The sequence below is a fragment of the Gopherus evgoodei genome, chromosome 1 (assembly GCF_007399415.2).
Source record: "Gopherus evgoodei ecotype Sinaloan lineage chromosome 1, rGopEvg1_v1.p, whole genome shotgun sequence".
Lineage (NCBI taxonomy): Eukaryota > Metazoa > Chordata > Testudines > Testudinidae > Gopherus > Gopherus evgoodei.
This window is the reverse complement of record NC_044322.1, coordinates 262,139,381-262,157,527: the sequence shown is the minus strand read 5'-3', so window position 1 is coordinate 262,157,527 and position 18,147 is coordinate 262,139,381. Positions and strand designations below refer to the sequence as shown.

Here is an 18,147-nt window from a genome sequence, read left to right as displayed (position 1 = left end):
AAAAGACGAGAGACGAAATGTTCTCGGAAATCATGGAAGTAACCCACAATGAAAGAGCTCATCTGAATGAGTGGAAGGACGTGGTATCAAATTACAGGAAAGATGCCAGTGAACGTGAGGACAGGAGGGACCAACGTGAGGAGAGGAGGAATGAACGTGAGGAGAGGAGAGACGCTCGAGATGAGAGGTGGCAGCAGGAAGATCAGCGGTGGCTCAATGCAATGCTGGGGCTGCTGCGTGATCAAACTGACATCCTCCGACATCTGGTGGAGCTTCAGGAACAGCAGCAGGGTCACAGAATACTGCTGCAGCCCCTGTGTAACCACCCTCACCACTCACCATGTTCCATATCTTCCTCACCCAGACATGTAAGAACGCATAGGGGAAGGCTTCATGCACCCGCCCTCTCCACCACCATGGACAGTCCAACCAAAAGGCTGTCATTACTTTGAAATATTTTTAGTGGCCTTTTCCTTCCCTCCTATCGTCCTCCCAAACCCCACCCAGGACACCTTGTCAGTTCTCTCCCTCTTTTTATAAAGACTTTTTAATAAAGAATACATGATTTTTAAATGATAGTGACTTTATTTCTTTAAGCAAGCTGTAATCGAAGGGGGAGGGTGGGTTGCTTACAGGGAATGAGTCAATCAAGAGGGGGGTTCATCAAAGGGAAACAAACACAACAGTCACAGCGTACCCTGGCCCATGATGAAACTCGTTTTCAAAGCTTCTCTGATGTGCACCGCTTCATGGTGTGCTCTTCTAATCGCCCTCGTGTCTGGCTGCGTGTAATCAGCGGCCAGGTGATTTGCCTCAGCCTTCCACCCCGCCATAAAGGTCTCCCCCTTACTGTCACAGAGATTTTGGAGCACACAGCAAGCAGCAATAACAATGGGGACATTGGTTTGGCTGAGGTCTGAGAGAGTCAGTAATGTGCGCCAGCGCACCTTTAAACTGCCAAATGCACATTCTACCACCATTCTGCACTTGCTCAGCCTGTAGTTGAACAGCTCCTGACTGCTGTCCAGGCTGCCTGTATATGGCTTCATGAGCCATGGCATCAAGGGGTAGGCTGGGTCCCCCAGGATAACTACAGCATTTCAACATCCCCAACTGTTATTTTCTGGTCTGGGAAGTAATCCCCTTGCTGCAGCCATTTAAACAGAGTAGTGTTCCTGAAGACGCGAGCGTCATGAACCCTTCCTGGCCATCCCACATGGATCTTGGTGAAACGTCCCTTGTGATCCACCAGTGCTTGCAGCACCATGGAAAGGTACCCTTTGTGGTTTATGTACTGGGTGCCCTGGTGCTCCGGTGCCAAGATAGGGATATGGGTTCCATCTATCGCCCCCCCCACAGTTAGGGAATCCCATTGCAGCAAAGCCATCCACTATGACCTGCACATTTCCCAAACTTTCGTAGCAGCAGCTTAATGATTGCTTTGGCTACTTGCATCACAGCAGCCCCCACAGTAGATTTTCCCACTCCAAATTGATTCCCGATTGACCAGTAGCTGTCTGGCGTTGCAAGCTTCCAAAGGGCTGTTTCCACTCACTTCTCAACTGTGAGGGCTGCTTTCATCTTAGTATTATGGCATTTCAGGGCAGGGAAAAGCAAGTCACGAATTCCATGAAAGTGTCCTTACACATGCGAAAGTTTCGCTGCCACTGCGAATAGTCCCAAACGTGCAAAACTATGCGGTCCCACCAGTCTGTGCTAGTTTCCCAGGCCCAAAATCGACGTTCAGTGGCTAGAACCTGTCCCATTACCAGCAGGATCTCCAAAGCGCAGGGGCCCGCGGTTTGAGAGAATTCTGTGTCCATGTCCTCCTCATTCTCGTCGCCGCGCTGCCATAGCCGCCTCCTCCTCGCCTCGCTTTGCAGGTCCTGGTTCAGCATAGACTGCACAAGAATGTGCGAGGTGTTTACAACATCCACGATTGCGGTCTTGATCTGAGCAGGGTCCATGCTTGCTGTGCTATGGCGTTTGCACAGTTCAGCCAGGAAAAAAGGTGCAAAACAGTTGTCTGCTGCTTTCATGGAGGGAGGGGTGAGGCTGTACCTAGAACCACCTGCAGCAATGGTTTTTTCCCCATCAGGCACTGGGATCTCAACCCAGAATTCCAAGGGGCGGGGGAGACTGCGGGAACTATGGGATAGCTACCCACAGTGCAATGCTCTGGAAATCGACGCTAGTCTCGGTACATGGACACACACCGCTGAATTAGTGTGCTTAGTGTGGCCACGTGCACTCGACTTTATACAATCTGTTTTACAAAACCGGTTTATGTAAAATCGGAATAATCCCGTAGTGTAGACATACCCTCACAGGAGTAAACTTAAGTATAAGCACAAGTGTTTTCATAGTAAGTGCCTAGCTGACACACTTTCTGTAGCCTCAGTAGCAGTAATATGTGATTGTCTGTACAAGAATCAGTTATATTACTTTAGATCAAGCAGACACAATAAAACTAAGTATTTTTAGTGCCCTCCTAATTCCTTTGTAGGAAAAATAGATATCCTGCATTTCCGATGCTTTTATTCTTGTATCATGTATTTATTTGCCTTGAGAACCTTTTCAAAACACTTTGTAGCTACCCTGGATAAGAACATAAGAATGGCCATACTGGGTCAGACCGAAGGTACATCCAGCCCAGTATCCTGTCTTCTGACAGTGGCCAATGCCAGCTGCTCCAGAGAGAATGAACAAAACAGGTAATTATCAAGTGATCCATTCCTTGTTGCACATTCCTGCTTCTGGCAAACAGAGACCAGAGACACCATCCCTTCCCATGTATGTTTCCCTATTTGTATGAGAAGTCCCATTCTTTGCTGTGTCTGCTCTGAATTTGCCCTCTGACAACATTTAGCTCTGGTGTACAGTAAAGGCCACAGGTTATTGCAGGAAGCTCTAAGTAAAGATTCAGCTAAGTTTAATGAGGAATATAGTGTAAACCTGCAATTTTTTTCAAAATGTAAATGGAGGGTATTCCCATTTCAGAATCTTGTACAAGATAATGTTACTCTCTTTGCTTCATAGAGTCCCAGGATAGTCAATCTCTACCAAAGAGCTCCACCAACTTTTCCAATCTACTGCTGTGAAAAAAGCAGCCTCTAAAGCTTTCTTTAAGGATTTTTTGAGGAAGAATAAACAGGTGGGAGCATCATTATGTTTGAAATTGTCAGGGCTTAGAAATTATAATAACAATGACCTCTACTCTTTCCCTATCTCTAACATAAACAAACATGCACACAAAGGAATGAACTATTTCTTTTTGAACATTAGGGAAAACAACATGTACTTTCCTGCATTGGGCCAAAGGCCTCTGCACAAACACAATGGTGCTGAACAACACAGAAGATGTATTTCAGGAGGATATTAGCTATACAGCTTTTACTACCTTTCAATTCACTAGGGATAAAATATTACAGAATCCAGCTGTTAAAATTTGAATTAATCTGGCATTACAGTTTATACACATGATCACATAAATAATACCTTGTTAGAAGAACATTAAGTTTGCAAAATAAAGCACTCAAAAGTTCAGAAATGCCAGAAGTCAGGTTATTGTGCAACCTCACTGTGCTTGCCTTGTGCATATGCATTTTGTTACAGTTTTATTTACACAATCACATCCTATTTTTTTCATAAGATCTCTGCCACATTCAGTAAATGGGAAGATACTCAATATTTATATTTTTCTCCGCATTCAATATGTGGACACAGGCCTTATTACAAACATGCCATGCAAAGCCTGCCCTTCATACAAAATTATTAATATACTCTATTGTGTTCATCACTTTAGTTTCTGACTGCTTCACAAATATTAATATATCTTCACAACCTCCTTCTGAAGAGAGATGGCATTATCCCTATTATACAGCTGGGGATCTGATGCACAGGAAAGAGAAGTTTGAAATTGCCAAGTGTCCATTCAACTTGAAATACCTAGGGTATAGGCAGCACATAATGGAGGTTGGGGGAGGTTAAACCTCCGCAAATCTCATGCCGCTGCTAGGGTTGCCAACTTTATAATCACACAAAACTGAACACCTTTGCCCTGCCCCTCACCTTCCCTGCGGCCCTGCTCACTCCATTCCCCCCTTCATCCATCACTTGCTCTCCCCCACCCTCATCACCCTCACTGGGCTGGGGCAGAGGGATGGGGTGTGGGAGGGGATGAGGGCTCTGGCTGGGGGTGCAGGCTCCAGGGGGGCCAGAAGTGAGGGGTTCAGGATGCTGTAGGGGGCTCTGAGTTCAGGAAGAGGGTATGGAAGGGAGTGAGGCGTCTGACTGGGGGTGCAGGGTCTGAGATGGGGCCAGGGATGAGGAGTTTGGGGTGCAGGAGCGGGCTCAGGGCTGGAGCAGAGAGTTGAGGTGCAGGAGGGCTGTGGAGTGCAGGCTTTGGGAGGTAATTTGGGGTGCAGGAGGGGGCTCAGGGCTGGGACAGAGGGTTGGGGGGGAGGAGGGAGTTTGGGTGTGGGAGGGTGTTCTGACCTGGGGAAGCGGGTTGGGGTGTCAGAAGGAGTTTGGGGTGAGGCTCTGGCCGGGCGGCGCTTACCTCAGTGGAAGGGCACAGGTCATTTTTTTCACAGTTTGAAGAAGGACATGAGGGCTCAGAGATCACCCACTGGACCTGATTTAAACCTCATTTTATAAGCTATAGATTCTTCCTGTTTGTAAAAAATGGGCAGATAATATTTCTTAGAATATCTCTGCAGAATTTCTGGCCTGGAGTTAGTGAAAATATGAAAAGTGGAGGGGGGAAAATGAATAGCAGATCATTGTAGATGTTGAAGGAGAAAATATGAAGGGCACACAGCTCTTTGCGCCATGCTGGTATAAAGTCTGATGAATGATATCTCTGCTAATTTCAGCTATTTTAGATACCAATTTTTCTAGCTTAGAAAATTAAATGAGGTATAATACAAAAAATGGGGGAGGGGGAATCTTGATCTATCCAGTAAGTTAGAAAGCAACTATCTGGCACATAACTTAAGATCTGGATCAGTGCCCACAGCACTATACAACTGGAATAGACTGTGATGAAACTACAGGACCAGATCAAAGATTTAAGCAATAGAGAAAAAAATTCCTTATCCCACAACTAAAAGATATGGAAAACAAAGGCCTAGTTTAGCCTGATGAAATGTAGCTCCCTGAAAATATAAATTTATTTGGAAAAAATAATATTAAAATAAGCTCATCACATACTTTGTCCTTGGCAGGACAGTTCCCAGAATATGAGAGATGTAACAGTTCACTTCTGCAACCTCAAAGACTAATATAGACAGTGCTGTGGACTGATTGGAAAATGGTCATAATTAAATATCAGGACTAAAGAATTTTATTTTTCCAAGAATTTTGACCAGGAATTCTACAGCACAAATTCATAGATTTTTGAGGCCAGAATGGGTCATTAGGATAATCTAGTCTGACTTCCTGTATAAGAGAGGCCATAGAATTTCACCCCAAAATTGCTGCATGAAAAGCATAACTTCTGCTTGAGCTTGACCAGTGTTTCTCAAGCCTTTCAGGATGTCAAACCCTTATTTGATGTTAAATGTTGTTGTGACCTCCTTACATTTACTATAAAAGTAATAGTAAAAATGTACCAATGATCACCATAATAAGCCTACATAATTTATTTGTGGGCAGATTTTGACAGATTGACAGAGAATACTTGACGTTACAGGGCAAGAGAGTATAAGAAGTGGGAGAGTGAGATTTCTTTGCTTTAGATTGTATTAAAATTTTCAGCACTTTGTGATATCCCTCAGTGTCTTTCTTGAGCCCTATGGGTAATAGCCCATCAGTTGAGAAACAGTGAGCTAGAACACATCTTTTAAAGAGACATCCAATCCTGATTTAAAGACGTCAAGTGCTGGAAGATCTACTGCATTCTTAGGTAAATTGTTCCAAGGTTAGTTAATGCCACTGTTTAATGATGTTGTTCCTTATTTCATTTGAATTTGTCAATCTTTAGCTTCCATTGGATCTCATTATGATTTTGCTAGATTAAAAAGCCATCCACTATCAGAAATCTCTTACCCAGGTAGGTACTGGTAGACCAAGATTAAGTCACTCCTTAGCCGTCTTTTGGATAAGCTAAATAGATTGAGCTTCTTAAGTCTCTTATTGTAAGGCAGGTTTTCCAGACTTCAGATCATTCTTATTGCTCTGTTCTGAACCCTTTTCAATTTTTCAATATCCTTATGTAGACACCAAAATTAGATGGAATTTTCCAGTAATGGTCTCATCAATGCCATACATAGAGGTAATGCCTTTTCTCTACTTCTACTCAATACTTCCTTGTTCAAATATCAAAGGATTGTGTTAGCCACAGCGTCACACTAGGTGCTCATGTTCAGCTGGGTATCTAAATCCTTTACACAGTCACTGCTTTTCAGAACCTAACCTGAACCCTCTTTGTTCCAGTTGTGCAGAAGCTCTGTAGGGAAAAAAATTAATCAATAGTCTACAACAAGGGTCGGCAACCTTTCAGAAGTGGTGTGCCGAGTCTTCATATATTCACTCTAATTTAAGGTTTCGCATGCCAGTAATACATTTTAACGTTTTTAGAAGGTCTCTTTCTATGGCCTTGGCTACACTGGAGAGTTGCAGTGCTGTAAACCCACCACCAGCGCTGCAACTTACTCACCATCCACACTTGCAAGGCACATACAGCGCTGCATCTCCCTGATTGCAGCGCTGGCTGTACTCCTGCTGTGCTTGGGGTATAAGGATTGCAGCGCTGGTGATGCAGCGCTGCTCCGCAAGTGTGGCCACCAAAAGCGCTGTAATTGGCCTCCAGGGTATTAGGAGGTATCCCCGAATGCCTGTTCAGCCACTCTGCTCATCAGTTCGCACTCTACTGCCCTGGGCTCAGGTGACCCACCCTTTAAATGCCCTGGGAATTTTAAAAATCCCCTTTCTGTTTGCTCAGCCAGGTGTGGAGTGCAACCAATCAGTGAATCTTTCCAGGTGACCATGCCTCCATGCGCCAAACGAGCCCTAGCATGGAGCAGTGGCGAGTTGCTAGACCTCATCAGTGTTTTTGGTGAGGGAGCTGTGCAGTCACAGCTGCGCTCCAGCCGTAGGAATTACGATACCTATGGGCAGATCTCAAGGGCCATGCTGGAAAGAGGCCATGACCAGGACGCGGTGCAGTGCAGGGTTAAAGTAAAGGAGCTGCAGAGTGCCTAGTGCAAAGCCCGCGAGGGAAACCGCCGCTCAGGTGCTGCCCCCACGACCTGCTGTTTTTACAAGGAGCTGGACATGATACTTGGGGATGACCCCACTGCCAATCCGACGACCACGATGGACACTTCAGAGTTGGGGGGGAGGGTGGGTTAGAGGAGGGGGAAGGGAAGGAGGAGGGGAAGGGGAGGGGGTTGAGTAAACTGAGAGTGAGAGTACTGTGGTGGGGGGAGACACCCCGGAGTCCCAGGAGGCATGCAGCCAGGATCTCTTCTCAAGCCAGGAGGAAGGTAGCCAGTCGCAGCAGCTGGAACTAGTTGGAGAAGGACAAGCAGAGGAGCGGATTCCCAGTAAGCAGCTTTTAGTTTCAGGATGCAAATGTTTCAGGAGAGGAGGGGGGGTTTGGGCTGCATGCATGCATGCATGCCTAGATGTGGAATAGCCCATTGATGTGGTCTATCACGTCGCGGTAATCGGCCTCGGTAATCTCTTCAAAAGTTTCTGCCAGAGCGTGGGCAATGCACTTGCGCAAGTTTATAGGGAGAGCCACTGTGGTCCTTGTCCCAGTCAGGCTAACGCATCTGCGCCACTGTGCTGCGAGGGGTGGGGGGACCATTGCTGCACACAGGCAAGCTGCATAGGGGCCAGGGCGGAATCTGCATTGCTGTAGAAGACCCTCCCGCTCTTCCCAGGTTACCCGCAGCAGCGAGATACCTTCCAGGATTAACTCCTGTGGAAAGTGTTGGGAGAGCGTTCAGTATAGGTGCCCCCTGCACTCTCCCCAATGCACAGAAACCCCTGCACATCCCTGAAGCAATCATTACTCACCATTTCCTGCCTCCTGTGAGTTAGGTGTGCTCTGTTTGGTATGGGAAAAGTATGCTAAAGTGAAGACTGTTAACTCCTTCACTGGGTGGGAATAACTGTCTGGGTGAGATTATAAACAATGCAGCCTGTGTCCTGTTTTAACTGTTCCCATTTTTGTCTTTCGAACAGTGTCCTTGACTACTGGACTGCCCATATCATCCACTGGGCAGAGCCTATAAAACCTCAGGAAAAAGCCGCGGAAAAGCAAAGAGGACATGCTTAAAGCAGTTATGGATCACTCTGCCAGAGAGAGTAAAAAACTGCAGGACTAGAGATAAAGGGAAAGCATGCTCCGCCAGAGAAACGCAGCGGCTAAGAGGAAAAGCACAAAGCAGCTGATAAGCATCCTGGCTCGCCAAACGGACTTATCCAGCCACTCGTAGCCATGCAGGCAGAGCACTACCGTGCCGGCCGCCCCCCGTCCCAAAGCTCTTTCCCTTGTGCCCCAATGACAGCTCCAACCCCCCTTCCCCAGCATCCAGGTTCTTACCACCACCAGCTGCTCCCAACACCTGTACGTTCACCAACCAGCCCTGAGAACTATGACCCTTACCCTCTGCACTCAACCCCCATCACCATGCAGTATTTTCATCCTGAAGTTCAGCAGTCATTGCACAGCACTCCGGACAGGACATATTCAAACCTGTGACTGTACAGTTCACCACCCTACCCCCCTGCCCTTTTAGGTTCCCCAAATGTTGTGTGTCTGTCAAGAAAGTTATTTTCTTTTCAATAAATGAATTCTTGTCTTTGAAAACAGTTTTTATTATTGCAGAAAGTGAAAGATACCATAGCCCAGGAAAGAAGCATGCACTGCAAATTTTAGGAAAAACAGATTCCTACTATTGTAACCACTGCACTTCACTCCCGTGCAAGGCACCAAACATTACTGTTGGTTTTCAGCCTCAAATTCCTCCCTCAAGGCATCCCTAATCCTTGTAGCCCTGTGCTGGGCCTGTCTAGTAGCCCTGCTCTCTGGCTGTGCAAATTCAGCCTCCAGCTGAATGTTTCACCCTTCCCTTCACAAATATTATGGAGGGTGCAGCACGCGGATATAACCGCAGGGATGCTGCTTTCCCCCAAGTCTAGCTTCCTGTACTGAGATCACCAGCGCCCTTTTAAACGGCCAAAAGCACACTCCACAGTCATTTGGCACCAGCTCAGCCTGTAGTTGAACCAGTCCTTGCTCCTGTCAAGCTTCCCTGTATATGATTTCATGAACCAAGGCGTTAATGGGTAAGCGGGATCTCCAAGGATCACAATGGGCATTTCGATGTCCCCTACTGTGATCTTCCGGTCTGGGAAAAAAGTCCCAGCCTGCATCTTCCTGAACAGATCACTGTTCCGAAAGATGCGTGCATCATGCACCTTTCCAGGCCAGCCTGTGTTAATGTCAATGAAACGCCCACGGTGATCCACAAGCGCCTGGAGAACCATAGAGAAATACCCCTTCCGATTAATGTACTCGGATGCCAGGTGGGGTGGTGCCAGAATAGGAATATGCGTCCCATCTATCGTGCCTGCACAGTTAGGGAAACCCATTGGTGCAAAGCCATCCAGAATGTCCTGCACGTTCCCCAGAGTCACGGTTCTTCTTAGCAGGATGCGATTAATGGCCCTGCAAACTTGCATCAACACAATTCCAATGGTCGACTTTCCCACTCCAAACTGGTTCGCGACCAATCGGTAGCTGTCTGGAGTTGCCAGCTTCCAGATTGCAATAGCCACCCGCTTCTCCACCGGCAGGGCAGCTCTCGATCTCGTGTCCTTGTGCCGCAGGGTGGGGGCGAGCTCCTCACACAGTCCCATGAAAGTGGCTTTTCTCATCCAAAAGTTCTGCAGCCATTGCTTGTCATCCCAGACTTCCATGACGATGTGATCCCACCACTCAGTGCTTGTTTCCCGAGCCCAAAAGCGGCGTTCCACGGTGCTGAACATTTCCGTGAATGCCACAAGCAATTTAGTGTCACACGCGTCAGGCGACTCGATATCATCGTCGGACTCCTCACTGTCACATTGGAGCTGAAGGAACAGCTCAACTGCCAAACGTGATGTGCTGGCGACAGTCATCAGCAAAGTCTTCAGCAGCTCGGGCTCCATTTCCCACAGAAATCGCACTGCACAGAGATTCACAATGGTGCCAAACGTGGATGGAAAAACTGTGACTGCTGGGATGTGAAGCGATGCACCATGGGGCATTGCGACAGGAAGCGGAATTACCCACACCCTTCCGTCCCCTTCCCACAACTCACGGCGCCAAAATGGGACGAGGTGCTCTGTCGGATAGCTGCCCACAATGCACCAATCCCATCAGCGCTGCAAATGCTGCAAATGTGGCCACACTGCAGCGCTTTCCCTGCACAGCTGTATGAAGACAGCGGTAACTCCCAGTGCTGTACAGCTGTAAGTGTAGCCATGGCCTATAAGTCTATAATATATAACTAAACTATTGTTGTATGTAAAGTAAATAAGGTTTTTTAAATGTTTAAGAAGCTTCATTTAAAATTAAATTAAAATGCAGAGCCCCCCCCAGACAGATGGCCGGGACCCAGGCAGTGTGAGTGCCACTGAAAATCAGCTCGCGTGCCATCTTTGGCACATGTGCCATAGGTTGCCTACCCCGGTCTACAATTTTAAGCATCCAGCATTTGAAGGTGCCAAACCCTTGAGCATTCATAGTCATTTTTGAAAGACACATTGGGTACGTAACACAAAGGTAGCTCAATATATTTGGCAAATATAAACACTGAGTGACTAGTCTCATATAAAGAAAAACTTATCAAGAGTGAGCATTTTTAAAATCTCTACAGTTTTATAACTATTTCTAGGAGTGGAGTCAGCACACTTGAATGTCTTAATACTCTGTATCATTAAACATTGATCTTGAGTTAGTAAAATCAGTCTTCTGAATTTGTGGGTCTGGTCTGAGGCAAAGAGTTTGTATAGAGGTATGCTGCTGCTATTCCCAATGCAGCAAAGCATTTACATGTGCGCTTAAATCCTTTCTATTCAGCAAAGCAACTGAGCAAATGCTTAATCTTGAAAGTGTGATTGCATCCTGTTGAGGTCAATGGGATTTAAACATGGGTCTACAGTTTATCATGTGCTTAAATGCTTTGCTGAATAGGGATGGACTGCTGCATAGGGGCCTGTGTACCTTTCCCTCATTCCATTTCACTTTAAAAAGTCTACTGTGCAGAATTACTCAGTCTCTTGTACTTGTGTGGTAGTTAAGTAGCTGGAGTTATAGCTCTGTAAAGGACTGTGGGATTTTATTTATTTGGTTTATGCTCTTAAAGTTAATCTTGTTATGGTTTTTAAAAAGTTATTATTCATTCAGGATAATTAATAATAAGCATCAGAATGGCCTTGCTCAGTTGTGGAGGTGTCATACATTTGTTATCAGTCCAAGATTTCGGAGAAATGCTGAAGAGACCCAGTATGTTTCTTGAAGCGTGTGTGTAGTCCATTGGTTTGACAATGACATTTTCATGCTCTTTTTGTGTATTCTGGGTGACTCGGAAGTCCAAAGCATGACACGCACACTTGTGAGCAGATCGGACAAGGTCATTGGTGAGCAGCATCTTGGTAACTATAGCAGTAGTATGATGCTTTTCCCTTGCAGCTAACAATCAGTTGGTGCTTGAGTGGGGGCAGCACATGGAGCCCTGTGTCCGCCCTCCCCTCACCTAAGCTGCTAGCCACCTAGACCTGCTGGCCACTTTCAGGGAACAGCGTGGAGCCAGGACAGCTAGCAGGGTGAGCCTGCCTTAGTGCCACAGCACTGCTGACTGGACCTTTAATAGCCCGGTCAGTGGTGCTGACGGAAACACCAGGATCCCTTTTCAACTGGGTGTTCTGGTCAAAAAATCAGACACTTGGTCACCCTTGGTTCTCACCCCATGACAACTACTATAGTGGTGCTGGAGAAGGCTGGCTTTGCTACAAAACGGAATTGGAATAAAATTCGGAGTGGTGGGGGTGGGTCCCCTGGGCTCACACAGCTTCGCTACCCACAACATATGCAGGCACACGAGGGAGTGGGAGCGCCCAGGCGAAGGCCAGAGAGGGTGGGGAGGGGCGGGACATGCACCCGCAGGCGGGCGAGCCAGTCGCCTCTAGACACGCAGTGGCCAAGCAGGGGGAGAGAAGCCCGCACTAGAGCCAGAGCCGCCCCGCAGGGCGCTGTCTTAGAACACCCACCCCCTCAGGCCCCGTCGAACTACAACTCCCATGATGCAGTGGGGCGACTGAGGTTCTTCCCCGTTCTCCGCTAGCCTAAGAGCATGCGCCGGAACACCGGTCCCCTCTCTAGGGGCGTCCGGCCGTGCCCTGTAGAGCAAGTTTTGTGTCCGGGGGTAGAGGTCAACCTCAGTACAGAGTCCCGGAGACTTCCGGGCTGGGGTCTGGTGGGAGGAAGTGGTGGTTTCGTTCAGCCGTAGCCCCCCTCTCCCCCCCGCACCGCTTGCTCTGGCCGCAAGGGATGGATGAGGATGGGCTGCCCCTCGTGGGCTCTGGCATCGACTTGACCAAGGTATGGCCGGGAGTTGAGGGGGCCCTTCCCCTGAGGCCTGCTCCCCTCTGCCTCGCGTGTGAGCCTCGCTGGGGAGCCCCCTACCCAGCCCCACCAGCAGAGCGCTCCGGGGGAGGGGCTCGGTTTGACGGATCGATGGTGGTTCTCGTCTCGCACTCCTCGCACCGGGGGCCGTTTCCCTTGCGGGACGGGAGGGGGGTGTTGAGTCTCAGTTGTAAAGCGGGAGCCTGAGAGTCACCTCGAGCGAGTCGCTGGTGTTTTCTCTGTGACTCCTTCCCCTCCCCCCCCCCAGATGTGTATGAGGTGAAAGTCTTTTAAATCCTTGCACGAGGGAAGCGTTAGAGAATTGTGGTTGCACTTCTGTGCAGGATGCAGACATGACCCTTTTGCATATTCTACTTCAGCAGGTATGTAGTGTGCCAAGCCAGTGAAGTAATATTGACCTCAAACTATGTATTTCCTGATGGAAATCTCCTGTACTGGTTTGCATTTTGGTCATTAAACTCCGTGGCAAATAACTATAGTAGCAAACTATTTGGGAAGCACAGCTGCACAATGTCCTGTGTCATTCCTCTGTGCTCATTCCCAGCTAAAATCTGTGAGTTGAAGCAGTTCATCCCCAACTAGCAGTATCAGGCTGTTTCTGTTCTCCTTGCTCCTTCACGTTGGTATCCAATGTATTTCTGTGTGGTATCTAAAAAGAAAAAGATTCCTGTTCTTGTGAAAGATAATGACCATTAATAATGTGGCTAAACAAACTTTGTAAACCTTTTCATTTGTTTATAAGAAAACTATTCTATTACAAATACTCAGTGTCTTTTTAAGGGCAATTTAAGCCCAGCTGCTGAGTCACATACAGGTGAGGCAGCTTGTCTCACTATAGAAATACTATCCACAGGGTTACAATATTGCAATGTCTTAAGGCTTGCTATTTTAGGTCCTGGACCCAAGAGAACACATGGATGAGAAATCAGTGGCCATTCAAAAAATGTTATGTGTTGAGTCATCAGGGCTATATAGATTCTATACAACCCCATTCAGAAGTTGGGAATGTGTTTCTAATGATTTCCATAGCATTCATTTCTTGCTCTGTTTGTGAAATACAGGATATTAAAATCACACCATTCCAATTATCTTCATGCCTCTTTCCCGCTTCTAGTTAGTGTATAACAAGACCTTAATGGTTGCCATGTCATGCTATTGGAGCTAAACGTAATACTGGATACCATCTCAAATCTAAACACTTTGCTTTCTCTAATGCTAGGAGTTATGAGAATATTGGCTGATCTGTTGAGTATGGAATCATAGAAATGTAGGGCTGGAAGGGACCTCAAAGTCCTCAAGTCTAGTGCCTTGCACTGAAACAGGATCAAGTAAACCTAAACCATCCCTGACAGGTGTTTGTCTAACCTGTTCTTTAAAACCTCTTACGATGGGGATTCCACAACCTCCCTTGGAAGCCTATTTCTTAGCTTAACTACCCATATAGTTAGAAAGTTTTTTCTAATGTCTAATCCAGTGGTTCTCAAACTTCATTTCATCATGACTCCCTTCTGGCAACAAAAATTACTACATGATCCCGGGGGGTGAGATTGAAGCCTGAGTCCTGGTGGGGGTAGAGGGGTGGGCAAAGCTGAAACCTAAGGGCTTCTGCCCTGGGCAGGGGACATATAACCTTAGCCCCCTTCCCAGAGCTGAAGCCGTTGGGCTTCAGCCCCAGATGGTGGGGCTCAGGCTTCGGCTGAAGTCTCGGGTGCGGGGGGTTTCGGATTCAGCCTCGTCTCTAGGCCTCCGCAAGTCTAACACCAGCCTTGGCCTTCTTTGGGGTCCTAACCCACAGTTTGAGAACCCCAATCTAAATCTCCCTTGCTGCAGATTAAGCCCATGACTTTTTGTCCTATCTTCAGTGTACACAGCTAGCAACTGATCAGTTCTGTTTATAACAGCCCTTAACTGTCTTCAGATATGTTATCACGTCCCCCCTCGTTCTTTTCTCAAGACTCAACATGTCCTATTTTTTTAATCTTTCCTTATAGGTCAGGTTTTCTAAACCTTTTATCACATTTGGTGGTCTCCTCTGGACTCTCTCCAATTTGTCCACATCCCCTAAAGCATGATGCCCAAAATTGGACACAGATCTCAAGTGGAGTGTATGTTCCCAGTGCCAAGTAGAGTGGGTCACATACCTCCTGTGTCTTCCATACAACACTCCTGTTAATGTTGTTAGCTTTTTCATGGCTGCATCAGCTTGTTGACTTATTCAGTTTGCGATCCACTATAACCTGCCGATCTTTCAGCAGTACTACCACCTACCCAGTTATTTCCCACTTTGTAGTTTTGCATTTAATTTTTGTTTACAAAGTGAAGTACTTTGCACTTGTCTTCATTTAATTTAATCTTATTACAGGTTCCAGCTATTCAGCAGAAAAGAACTGTGGCATTTCTAAACCAGTTTGTGGTTCACACGGTGCAATTCCTTAACCGCTTTTCTACTGTCTGTGAAGAGGTATGTTCATATTGCATCACTTTGCATCAGTCTTCACATGAATAAACATATACTAGTATAATATTGCTTGGGTTTTTTGCATCTTTCAGTACTAGTTGACCATGCATATTAGTTGGAGTTGAAAGGATTAGTCCACTGCTCACTTAAGGTTTAAGCTGAATAAGTGGACTAATGCAGATTTCTTCATCTATGTAAGAGAAACCTCTAATTTTACTAAGCCAATAGCCCATTTTATTAAGTCTTGAAGTTTGGACATTTTACATGATTTGATAGTCTTGGAGACTGTTGTCTTCCACAAAGCAGATATGATACAAATGCATGCAAAATCTCCTACCTTATCAATGTGTTTCAGCCATAAAATAGAGAGACCAGCACAGGTTGAGAGGGTACTTCATTCTCTATGCCCATTCAGTTCCTTTTTCTTTTAGCAGAAACTGCCAACAGAAGTACCTGTTAAACATTAGTGGTGGTGGTCGTGCGGAGTTGTGAAAGTTGTGAAATAAATATCTCAGTCCATTTAACCTCAATCAAAAGTCTAATAAAAATGTCAGATTAGGTTTTTTGATGTCATTCTATGCTTTACTGGGGGTTTGTTTTTTGTTTTGTGTTTTTTGGTCTGGGAGCCTGAGGATAGTGTAGGACAGGAATAGGCAACCTATGGCACGCATGCCGAAGGTGGCACGTGAGCTGATTTTCAGTGGCACTCACACTGCCCGGGTCCTGGCCACCGGTCTGGGGGGCTCTGCATTTTAATTTAATTTTAAATGAAGCTTCTTAAACATTTTAAAAACCTTATTTACTTTACATACAACAATAGTTTAGTTATATATTATAGACTTCTAGAAAGAGATCTTCTGAAAATGTTAAAATGTATTACTGGCACACGAAACCTTAAATTAGAATGAATAAATGAAGACTCAGCACACCGCTTCTGAAAGGTTGCCGACCCTTGGTGTAGGATTAGTGTTATGCTATACAAAGCACATGGGATCTTTTATAGGAGAAGGCAAAAACACTGCATTTATTGAAAATACAACCGTTAACATATGCTTTTCAGTCACATATACACACAGAGTCCTGCCAGTTAAGGTTTATAGTTACCAATCTGTTGTAGCCCGCGTCAATCAAATGGCCAGTTAGATTGAGCACGAATGAGGAGCTGGGCTCTTGTTGGTCGCAATCCAATGCTCCGAGGCTTTGAGGACTGAACCCAGAGTTCCATGGCAAAACACCCCAGCTTTATAGTTGTAAATTCCCATTTGAGTCCATGCATTTTGCAATGTCATCCTGTAATCATTAGTCCTTAAGTGGTTTTATCATTTGATGGTTATTGTCCGGCTTCCCATCGTTATCTTCTATTTATTGTCTCGCCTTCAGGAGTGCCTGCCTCACCTCTGAGGTCGTCAATGCTGCTAACATGTTTAGCATAGGATACAATGGATGTTTTCTGATCGACTCCTGGTCTTTCCAGTTCTCTCACTTTTTCTTGACCACCTGGATATTTGTGATGGCTTTCACACCTTATCTTTTCCTAATGTATATATTCCTCATTCACACAAACAATCTCTTACAGAAACCTTCAAAGGTATACAGATAGCAGTATTGTATATTCAGCAGAATACATTGTAAATCAAACCCTGCTAAATCTTAAACCATTCACATTGGGTCTTCAGGCCCTCAACATTCCTCTAATTTCCTTAACGTAGATACAGTACAAGATCCTGTCTCTTACTTACTAAAACCTTAAAACAAAGAAATGTATATTTAACTAGAGTGCCTAATTTGTAATACATATAGGAAACCATAGTAGACATTATAACTTATCCTAAAACAAAAGGGTGACCATAATCAGTCATAAGGATTGTTCTGGTCTGTCATTCCTTTCTGCTATTCAAAAAGGGTGGCTGACAGGATGAAATCAACTCATACATTAATTCTCATGGGACATTATAAAATCCTGCTCCTACATTAGACATACACATAGTACATTACCAAGAAACTGGGAGTAAGGAGGAAGATGATGGATTTTCAGCATTACCTTCTTCAGCATGGCTCAGCCATTAAAAATTTGCAGGGGCTTATTTGAAGCAGGGGCACTGGGTCCATTTCATAAATCTGATCCTTCATGGCTGGATAATGTAACTATTCACTATCACCAAACTATCCAACTTTTGACTTGCTTCTCTCTCTTGCTCCTTCTGACTCCATTTTTTAAAGAAAGTAATGATTTAAGATGCTTTTTTGTCCTATAGCTTTAAAATTACTTTGATTTAAAAAAAAATTGACATCTAGTTAGTGCATAATGTGGGCCAGTTTTTAATTTCTTATATTTCAAAGCGCTAAAACCAGTGGACAGTGACAGGTTTTCAAGGTGAATTTAGTGCCTATGAAAATGTTCCATATTGACAGCACAAGAAAGTTTTCTGGTTAGCCATAGGCAGCACCGTGCAAGCTGTCTTCCTTCTGAAAGGGCTTCTTCTGAAGATGAGATGTTAGTTGAGTCTCAAAGTGCTTTCTTGCCTCATCATTTTTGCTGAGGGTGTCAGTAGTAACTTTTTTGTGATTGTCCTTTAGCTTGCTTTAGAGTACCAAACAGTCTTATCAGTGGTAACAATTTAGTCAAATCCAGTTTGACTAATACAGATATGAAAGATTCTGTTATCTATCAATGCTGCCTTGAATCATCCACCTCATTCTTTAAATGTAATATTTGGCTACTGTGCCAGCATAAAGAGTTGAGGAGGAGAAACTAAACATAATTCTGGATTTTTAGCAGAAGAAGCTCTTGGTATTTGTGGCAGCTTGACTACCTCAATAGAATTTTTGTCAGTACTCCAAGATCTAGGAGATTTCCATGAAGCCATAGGACCTCAGTATCTCCTTAGGATGCCTATTAAATACACAGTTTCCAAAACAGAACTATATATTTAATCAGCACACACAAAAACTGTTAAGTCTCGTGCACAAACCGCATATTTTAAACCGTGGGTAAATATGTATTTTCTGAAATATAAATTCATTTTTTTATTAAGTACAAAAA

At 45.3% G+C, this 18,147-nt stretch overlaps 1 protein-coding gene across 1 annotated transcript in view; it reads left to right on the top strand.

The window, feature by feature from the left end:
* The first annotated feature begins 12,349 nt into the window (after positions 1–12,349).
* The window catches only part of WASHC3 (WASH complex subunit 3), a 30,830-nt gene continuing 25,032 nt past the window's right edge, over positions 12,350–18,147 (top strand). Inside the window, 2 exon segments of the mRNA XM_030544374.1 lie at positions 12,350–12,601; positions 15,009–15,107. Coding sequence (XP_030400234.1) covers positions 12,551–12,601; positions 15,009–15,107 — 150 coding nt within the window. The 5' untranslated portion in view covers positions 12,350–12,550.